The 9,755-nt window shown below is 35.6% G+C and overlaps 1 protein-coding gene across 1 annotated transcript; it reads left to right on the plus strand.

The window, feature by feature from the left end:
- The first annotated feature begins 1,103 nt into the window (after positions 1–1,103).
- LOC121909349 (poly(U)-specific endoribonuclease-C-like) lies at positions 1,104–8,371 on the plus strand. Its single transcript, XM_042429856.1, has 7 exons — positions 1,104–1,210; positions 3,857–3,956; positions 5,300–5,411; positions 5,504–5,625; positions 6,643–6,755; positions 7,535–7,688; positions 7,849–8,371. The coding sequence occupies exons 1-7, from the start codon at positions 1,200–1,202 to the stop codon at positions 8,107–8,109; spliced, it is 873 nt and encodes a 290-aa protein (XP_042285790.1). The 5' UTR covers positions 1,104–1,199; the 3' UTR covers positions 8,110–8,371.
- Positions 8,372–9,755: the final 1,384 nt, after the last annotated feature.

Consider the following 9,755-nt stretch of genomic DNA (forward strand, 5'->3'; position numbering starts at 1 on the left):
TCTCTCTCATTAAAGAAATCCAGAATCTATGAAATAAAGAAAGACTTTTTCAGAAGTTTAACTGCTGGACACAAGACATCTCCTACTTCACTGTAAAGTCCATACTCAATGTTTGTGCACTGCAAGCTCAGTTCCCACATCACATCTTCATATTGTACGTTGAATATTGAACCAGGATCAGCTTCCAAACTAGTTGTGATATCACAAATCCTGCTCGTAGGGCCGCCCCCTTAAAATTGGATTCAGTGAACACAAAGAAACTTTCCATTCTCAGCAGATGAAAGTGAAAACAAACTCTGCACATACATCATTCTGCACAGTGAAACTCAAGCATCCAACTGAAGGAACAACAAGAAATACACATGTTTGAGTGGAGGGGGACTTTAAATATGTGACTTGCATTTATTTCTATAATTTGCATAATTTGTAATCGTGTACTTTACTACTTGGAATTCCCATAACAATACACCCCAAGTTTGACCTATTCATAACCTAATTTAGATCAATGTTTTGGACAAATTAAAACTCCTTTGATGAGGTTATTTGACTATGAAAACTATGAAAACTTTCATTTAAATCACAGGACATTTAATCACATATAATTATATTTGCCATTATATTCCTAATCATGTATTTAAATCATTAATATTTGTGGGTTTAGGGTTAATTAGGATTAAGCCTTTAGGGCTATAAATTTCAATAATTTAGCAAGTCATAACCATAAACTTTGTTATAACAACTTCTTCCCCCACATGTCTGAGAATCTTCCAAGACATTTCAGTCCAGTGAAACAAGTGGGCTTCATGTTTGAGGCTGTTTCTAGGAATAATATCCTCATTATTGTTAATTTGCTTGAACTCAGGATGCAGAAATCACAATAAGTAGCCTTTTTTTTTATAGTAAACTCTGAGAGATCTATTAAAACTGACTCTGAAGACCCTCTACAAGAAGTTTACCTCTATGTAAAGCACTTTTAACTCACTTTAAAAAGCCCTCTATATATTATTTAGACGCCACAGGATGGGACCCGCCCTAATAATGACAGATAGGCGGGCTGCGGCTGTTTCTTCTGTCTTGTAATTGGCTGTTCCCCTTGGCAACGTCATGATTGACGCCTCAGATAACTGTCCGCTTAAAACGGCAGTTTTTCTGAGAGGATGTGAGAAGTCAGTGTGAATTTTCCCCCACTGAACGAAAACATGGCAAGAAGGTAAGTGTTGGATATCAACAAAAAATGAGAGAAATACATCAGAGTTAATTTATTTAAACGTGTTTCTTCGCTTCCTGTTCAGTGCATGTTTCTTATCAGCTTTTCTCAGCTTCTTTGCGACCATTTTAACACTTTGTTTCCATTTACTACAGAAATATTTTATGTAAACATGAAGCCAAACTGTAACATGACACTTCTTCTTGCTGCTAATGTCGAGAAAAAGTCCTGTTTTTTTAGGTTTTGTTTCTCCTTTTCTCTTGCATAACATATTGTGTCCTTCTGGTTGAGACTAACAGCTGTTCCCAGTGAAGATTGCAAGTTTGTGCGTGCGGTGGATATATGGATGCAGTGTGTTGTTTGTTTGCGTGTGAGAGTGTAGTAGGGTCTGTTAGTGATTAGTGGGTTGAATTATACAACAGAACAAGCAGGCCATAGATGACTAGAATCAGTCTCAGTCGCAGTAAATCTGTATCTGTTCCTCCTTGTGATATTCATCACTGTGCCTAATCTAAATTAAGAACAGGGGAGTTTCTGTCTCACTTGTTGTCTCTTCCTGTCATTTGCTTCTTACTCAATCTTTTCCCTGATGTGCCAACCGTCTGCTCTGAATATGGCAGCAATGGTGGCTTTTGTTGTCATTTTTCAGATATATTTTCATTGTAATGTCCTCCTTTTTTTAAAAAAAAGAGATGATGCACATTGAAGATGAGCAGGAAAAGCAACTGATCAGTCTCACTTTCTCACCCTGAATCACATTTGTTTGGCCAAGTTTTGCCGCCACAAAAACAAGCTGCAGTTTTTCAGTCTATCTCGTGTTACAACCTACACATTGAGTCCTGCTGTGGTAACTTAATGATGGAGGTGCGGTCAGTATGTTCTGCTGAAGTGTTTCAACGCCTGTCTGCCAGTTTTCTCTGCTGGTATTGTGTCTGTGTAACAAAAGGAACCAGCAGCACGATGAAAGACTATAACAGGTGGCCTCTAGCTGCTGTATTAGATTCAGGCAAGACTCTGTTTCAAAAAAATGCGAATTAAAACTTGTTTGCGACTTACTGTAGGAGAACCTGAGACCAATGTTGCAGGTTTAAATGAGTGAGAGTGTACACAACTCCTTTTTGATAGACCCTTTTATTGATATATCACAAAATAGTGCATGTTAACACTTAAAATTTGGAATATTCAGCACAATTACACACATTTATGGCTGCAGATTAAATACTAGGCCACACATAAACATCCCAAAGTAACAAACAAGAAACATGTTTGAAATTCTGTTTGAGACGTAGCGTATTTGTTATACAAACATGTTTTTTGTGTATTTCAGCCACTTCCTGTTAGTCGTCTGAATGATTTAATCAAGCAACATGTTCTCATAAAAGGGTCCCGTGATGAGCCTGAATGACACAATCTCATGTTTGATTAGTTTAACTGCTGAATTAATCAGTGGTGGTAGAAAAAAAGGAACTCTTCCAAACTTCCCCTTTATCATTAATTCCTGCCATGATAAAGACATGCAGGACACCTAATTTCTACCCTCACTAGTGGAGTACAGCAGAGTGGATGATTCTGCAGTTAATGATTATTTTCATTATCGATTAGACTACTAATTATTTTCTCAATTTATCGTTGAGTCTATGAACTGAAAAATGCCTGTTATTATCTCCCATAGCTCAAGGAGATGTATTCAGATGTCTTGTTATGGTCAACCATCAGTCCAAAACCCAGATATATTCAGTTTACTTTCATATATGACAAAGAAAAGCTGCAGCCAGAGATTCTTTGGCGATTTTCCTTGAAAAATGGCTAAAATGATAAATCAGCTATCAATAGTTGCAATTCATTTTCTGCCAATCGATTAATCATTGCAGCTCTACTGTGAAGGAGCAGAATTTACTGTAGGTGTGAATGTTTGAATATATAAGTTTGTAAAAGGCTGCGGTTGTAAAAGAGGAAGTCGGTCAAATAAGAAGATATCACAAAGTTAACTGAACGTTATAACGGTTGTAAAGGGAGAAATTGTGTTAATCGTTGAACTTTCTAACTCCAAATAATGCTTTTTTCACAGAGGACATTTAGCATTTTACACAAGAATAAAACTGATTTGTCTCATTAGTAACACCTGTGCTTTTCCTGCTATGACACGTTAAAATATCTGCTGTGAAATGGGCTTTCTAATTTATGTCTCCGAAGAACAAAATTGCTTGAAGGAGGAGGATCGCGCACAGACTTGCTTGTTTCATCAACGTCTTCTTTATTCAAACAGCGTTGTACTGAATTAAAGTCCAACGTTTCAGCTCACACCTTCATCAGGAGCCAAACAGGAATATTGATTTAAAAACCACTTATTATACATTTTCAAACATCACACAAGGCCTCCTATTGGATAATTACATCATTCAGTAATCAAGCCATCATCTGTGTCACCTGTATTGTTACCTGTGTTTGCTTTACACATTATGGCACCATCTTGTGGTTAAATCAAAACAAACTGTTGATGGAGTTGAGGTGCTTCTTCATCTGAAGCATCTTCATCTTCCTTATTAGTTTGAAAAGAGTCTAAAACAGAACAAACCATCTTGTATCATTTCTATTTCATCTACTACCACTGAATTCACTGTGTCTGTTTGTTTGTTTGTTTTTTTGCAGCCAAGGGGCCAACCAGGAGCTTACCGAGGTGCTAAACCAACTCTGGCGCCTAGATACCAACCGTCTCAGGCCAGGGACCGATTACATCATTTCCCTCCAGGTCTGTAGTGGAAGTCTTGTTCTTCATCATCGCTTCTCTGCAATGCAAAACACTCCAGAGATACAGGAAATAAATGCAAACCTCATCTGGGACAGACGTCAGTTTACCAGATGAATCGCTCTGCGGTGTCGGCTGCAGGAAAGGCAATTAAACTACAGTAGGATGATACAAGCAGAACATTAGAGCTAAATGACTTAAAGAAGTATAATGTAATGTTTGGCCTCTATTGTATGACATCACTGAGAAGAGATAAACAAAACTGTCAAATCCTGTAAAACCATTATGTCAACACAGGATTGCATTTCCATTATGAAGCACTTAGTGCAGATAAATGGAGCCTCATAGTGCATTATGACATCACATTAATAATATATATCCATAATAATAATAATAATCAACTTGATTCATATCGCTTCTTTCATACAGGAAATGCAACTCACGGTACTTTACGAAACCAAAAAAGAAGAGAGGAGACGATTTCAGCAACTGTAAACATATTAACATACATTTAAACAGTGGAGGGAAGTTAAACAATGAACAACTGATAATTAAACAAATAATAAATACATTTAAAATAGAAAGCAGAATCTCATAAATCATAATGATGCACATTTGATCAATATAACAACAGAATAACTAAAATATATCGTATAGTCTTTATAACTATTGATTCTATGTTCTCGATTAAAGAACAGTTCTGGTAAAGTTCTATAGATATAAAAATAAAGAATATACACATTGATTCTCAATGTACAGTAACTATAATGCTAACAGTATATAACAGGGCTACAACTAATGATCAATCAATTGTTAAATCTCTAAAATCTCAGAAAATACATGAAAATCGTCCATCACAATTTCCCAGATTTCAAGGTGACATTTTCAAACTGCTTGTTTTTTCCTATCAACAATTCAAAACACAAATATTTTCAGTTTTCAATGAGAAAAGCAGCAAATTCTCACATTTGAGGAGCTGAAAGCAGCAACTATTTGGTAGTTTTGCTTGATAAAGGACTCAAACGACTAATAAATGATCAGAACTGTTGTCAATTACTTTTCTATCAATCAACCAATCAGCAGAGGGCCACATATAGTTCAGGCATATAGAAAATAATATTTTAAATGTATTTATAGGCTGCTTATACATGTTATAGACTGGTGATATTTGCATGTTATTGTCTTATTGTCCACATAAAAAGAACTGTACATATTTTTATAAACCACATCTTATTAATTTCATGTGCATCTGCAGTTTATTACAGTAATGTTGAAGCAGAGATTTTCCTGCTTGGTGTAGTTACAGCCTGCTGATGGGTCTTTGTGTTGTGTTGTGTTGTGTTCAGGGGAGAGCAGGTTATGTGGCTCAGGGCAGCAACTACGCCAGAGACAAGGCCAGAGCGCCACTCTTCACATATGTCAACGAGGACAAACTGAAGAGTATCAAGACTTATGCTCGTACGTAGCAGTTCCCATCACATTTCTCTTTTACTCTATTTGCATATTTTTTTTTAAACATTTTTTTAAGAGCAAACTTCCTTTTCATGCAGATTTCATCAACTTGCTGGACAACTACGAGATGTCTACGGGTGTATCAGAGACGGTTACATCAGAGGAGCTCAAAGAGAACAGGCTCTTTATCGACGCCATAATGGAGACAGACATCATGAAGGTGCGGTAAAAAGATCTCTGAAACACTATCTGGTGTTATAAACTGTAACGTTCAAACCGCTGATCCAACACAGCAGCTGTTTGCACTCCTGGACACCTCCCACAACGTGGACTGACTTTCAAGCTGTTGTTTGCTGATGAGTTCAAGGAGGATTTGAAATAAGTGTGAAGGTGACTTCCTAGAAAACCGGACATCAGCCATTATTTCCTGTTGCATGTTTCTTTATCATTATCTAGTTATAGACGCCAAACCAGTCATCTAGCTCATCCACCCAAGAGGCTTTCCCACCTTAAAAAGAAGCATTTTAAAGGAAACACTGAAAGCTTTTTACCTTTTTTAAGATGAGAATGGAAAAGAAAATCACATTATAAGATTAACATAACTTATTATTATATTATTAGTTTTTCTTTCCATTATATATAAACATTTTTCTCTACCTTGCATCCTTAGTGTATTAATAACATGTTATTTATTAATAACATGATAACATTTTATGCAGTTTACTTAAAGTAATAAAGTAAAGTAATACTATTAAAGTAATACTATTAAAGTAATACTATTCGACAAAACAATCTCAAATAAATGCACTTTGGTCATCAGTGGTTTGCCCAGTTCTCAGAAAATTGTAGATGTTCAAATTAAAGAAACAAAATCAATTCCATGTTTCTTTTCCATTCTTTTATTAGAAAGTGACACTAGAGATACAGACAGGAATGCAAGGACAGAGAGGACATGCAACAAAGTCCTTGCCAGTATCGAATGTAGGAAGCTGTAGTTATATAGTACGCATCTTAACCACAATGCAACTGGACGCCCTGAATTTCTATTCTTCTACCATGTTGGTTTAAAGTTTGACATTGAAGTGTCAAACATAATACTGTTTTAACCTGACTGACACTATTTTTACCTTCAATATGTTCTATTTTCTTACATTGTCATACAAGCACTGTATGGTTTTGCTGTTAAAGACTGAAATGTCACCATATGTTTGTTTGTTTGTTTTTTTTTAACTCATAGTGTGCTCACAAGTATCTGGTCAGGAAGGGACAGTCGCCATCAGACGTGTCGCAGTTCAAGAGACAGCTGTATGACATCTGGTTCCGCCTGTACCACAGAGATAGAAGCGGAGGGTGAGTTTCAAAATGACAGCAGGGGGAGCTGAAGTGTGCTGAGACTGTTCTGTATGTTGGAGGAAAAACAGAAGGATTTAATCATTTCCAGAGTGACTGGTTGGCTGGCATTCAGGACTGGTTTTCTGCAGCTGAACCAGTAAATGAGGAGACAGATGATTTATCTGCTGTTGAGTCAATAAAGAATCTGAAAAAGTGTACATGGATAAATGCAGTGATTGAACAAATATACTTTTAAATCCTGTTAAATCTTTGTGTTGTTTTTGTCAAATAGCGGTTTGTGACAACAAAGGGAGTTTATGCAGTGATCATAACATCTGCTTTGCGAAAAAAGACTTCCATGATTTCCCAAGGTCATATTAAAGAATAAATCTGATTGGATGGATTAAACTTCACTCTGTAGTTTTAACTTTATTGGAATGTTTTTAGTGTTTGTTTGTAATATTTGACTGTTTATTTAAAGGAGAGTCACATGTTTTCAGTCTTTATCAGTTATTCAAGTTGCAATGGAAACAGCAGATAAGAGGAACTGAAGCTCAAATAGGACTTTTTCACTTTATTTAACCGTTATTTAACCAGGAGGGTCCCATTGAGATTAAGAATCTCAGGGAGAACTGGCCAAGACAGGCAGCAGCACAATTAAAAACACATAGTTACACACAAACTCACATTTCAAAAGAGAAATTTCAGTTGTGTAACCAGATAAACTTCATCTGAGACGAATATATGTAGGCTTAATCAACCGATATCTGAGCATAATGATTTTATTTCCACTATAGTGAGGATTCCTGCGGATTTGAACACGTGTTTGTTGGAGAAACCAAGTTCGGCCGGGAGGTCATGGGTCTTCACAACTGGATCCAGTTCTACCTTCAGGAGAAGCACAATCACATTGACTACAAAGGCTACAAAGCCAGAGACAGCAAAGATACTGTAAGAAGATAACATCATGTTTCTGGAAAAGCAAAAAGTCTTTCTCAACATCTTGCTTGACCCGATCTGTTGTGATTTGTCTCAATTCAGTCACTTTTCTATTAGTTTAGTACTATTATGTTATAATTAACTTTTCCTTATTAACGTCATTATTTTACAGCCAGATGAAGACGACCACGTCCTGAACCTGCAGTTCAGCTGGAAGGGTTTGGTGAAACCGATTGGTGGCTCCTTCATCGGAGTTAGTCCTGAGTTCGAGGTAGCTCTCTTCACCATCATCTTCCTCATGTCGACTGAGAAGATGACATCTGTGGTGGTGAAAGTGGATGAGTACGTGCTGGAGCTGGTCGTCTATCGTCACGGGCAATCTATCGGCACGTCTTACCCCAAACTGCGTAGCAGCAACAACAGGGATTTGTAATATCACACTACCGCAGCTGTCAGCTGTTGTGTAAGATTTACATGTTTTTGTTTACTTCATTTCTATGCAGTATAACCCTAAAACCAATCTGGATCAGGTTCTCTTTGCACTAAACATCAGGCTTAAACTATCTATAATGAGAAGAGGTTTTAGCCTAAACCTCCTGATCTAGGTTGTCTTAATAGAAGGAATATAGATTATTGTTAATCACATTTCTGTCATATTCTGTATGCATTTATTGAATAAATAAAACTTCTTTGTTTACAAAGTAGTGTTGACTCATTTATTCTCCTCTGATAGAGAAAATAGGCCATGTAGTTTGAGAGATTTAGAGAGAATAAAATCAGGCTATTTGGCCTGTTTTTAATGTCTGTGGAGAAACAACAAAGGATTTTTACACTGATTTTGGTCTTTCAGGCAAACTTCCTGTTAAGCGGCATAAAATGCATTAAATGAAAATGAAAAGTTCTAGAAATTTTTCCACAAGTAAATTTCACCGCAAGTATTATTTCTAATTACACACATCTGAGAATAAAGTCGTACATTTTGGGATTACATTTTGAATTTTAATCTTCAACATTTTAATATTGTCTGACTTAACTTTCTGAAATTTTATTTAAAAATGTAGAATTTTATTTTGAGTGTTTTTCTGCTGTCAAAAAAACAAAAATATTCTGCTAATGATTTCTTTGCTCATGTTAATTGTACTTAATGTGCACTACTTGTATTGCATACTATGACATATTTCTATATATTGTATATTTTACATTTTTTATTTGTAGTGTTTTAAACTTAGATCTACCTTGGTGCAAGAACGCCAATGTACAGATTTCTGGTGTTTCCTATGCAGATAAGAATAAAACTTTAACTTAAATCCTCAGACAAAAAGTAAAGTGGAATGTTTTACACATTTATAGATATATTTGGTAATGCTTTATTTTACAGGTTCTTTAATTTTACATAAATTTTCTGAGTAATTTGCAGGTATTACTTATTTTTTAGGACATTTTACAGTGAGGGTGATGCAATTTGATACAAATTAAAAGAAACAACTTTAAAAATTGGTTTGTTGGTAATTTTGTTGGTAATTTTTTCTTAAACTGACAAAATACTTTTACGTTTTCAGTGTGTAGTTTTGTGTGTCAAACTACATATTAACATATTAGGTTGTTTCTTAAAAACTCTATAATGAGCACATTTCCTGTATACTGCCAAATGGCATAACCCTTCCAAAGAAAGCACAGCAGCTACAGTACCAGTCAAAAGTTTGAACACACTTTATCATTGAAGTGAATGGGAAGGTGGTCCAAACTTATGAGTGGTACTGTACTTTTAGGAAATTATTTAAAAAGAACAAAACTTCACACTGAAAACATAAGCATTTTCTTTCAGTAAAAGAACTGTCAAGAGTCTAATTATATTATAATTTGTACCAAAATTGCACCACCCCCTCTGTAAAATGTCTTTTCAAAATAACTGTTAAATACCTGCATATTACTCAGAAAATTTCCAGGACATTAGTGTAAAATTAGGGGACCTGTAAAATAAAGGGTTACCATATACTTTCTTAAATTAAATTGCACACTTAATAGATTTATTTGTACATTTCAATAATGTAAACAACCTGGCAGTGCCTGGCAGACAAC

Source organism: Thunnus maccoyii, chromosome 12 (genome assembly GCF_910596095.1).
Source record: "Thunnus maccoyii chromosome 12, fThuMac1.1, whole genome shotgun sequence".
Classification (NCBI taxonomy): domain Eukaryota; kingdom Metazoa; phylum Chordata; class Actinopteri; order Scombriformes; family Scombridae; genus Thunnus; species Thunnus maccoyii.

Coding starts and splice junctions, on each gene's coding strand:
- LOC121909349 (XM_042429856.1), top strand. Junction 3,957..5,299: donor ATTACATCATTTCCCTCCAG/GTCTGTAGTGGA, acceptor TGTTGTGTTCAG/GGGAGAGCAGGTTATGTGGC. Junction 5,626..6,642: donor TGGAGACAGACATCATGAAG/GTGCGGTAAAAA, acceptor TTTAACTCATAG/TGTGCTCACAAGTATCTGGT.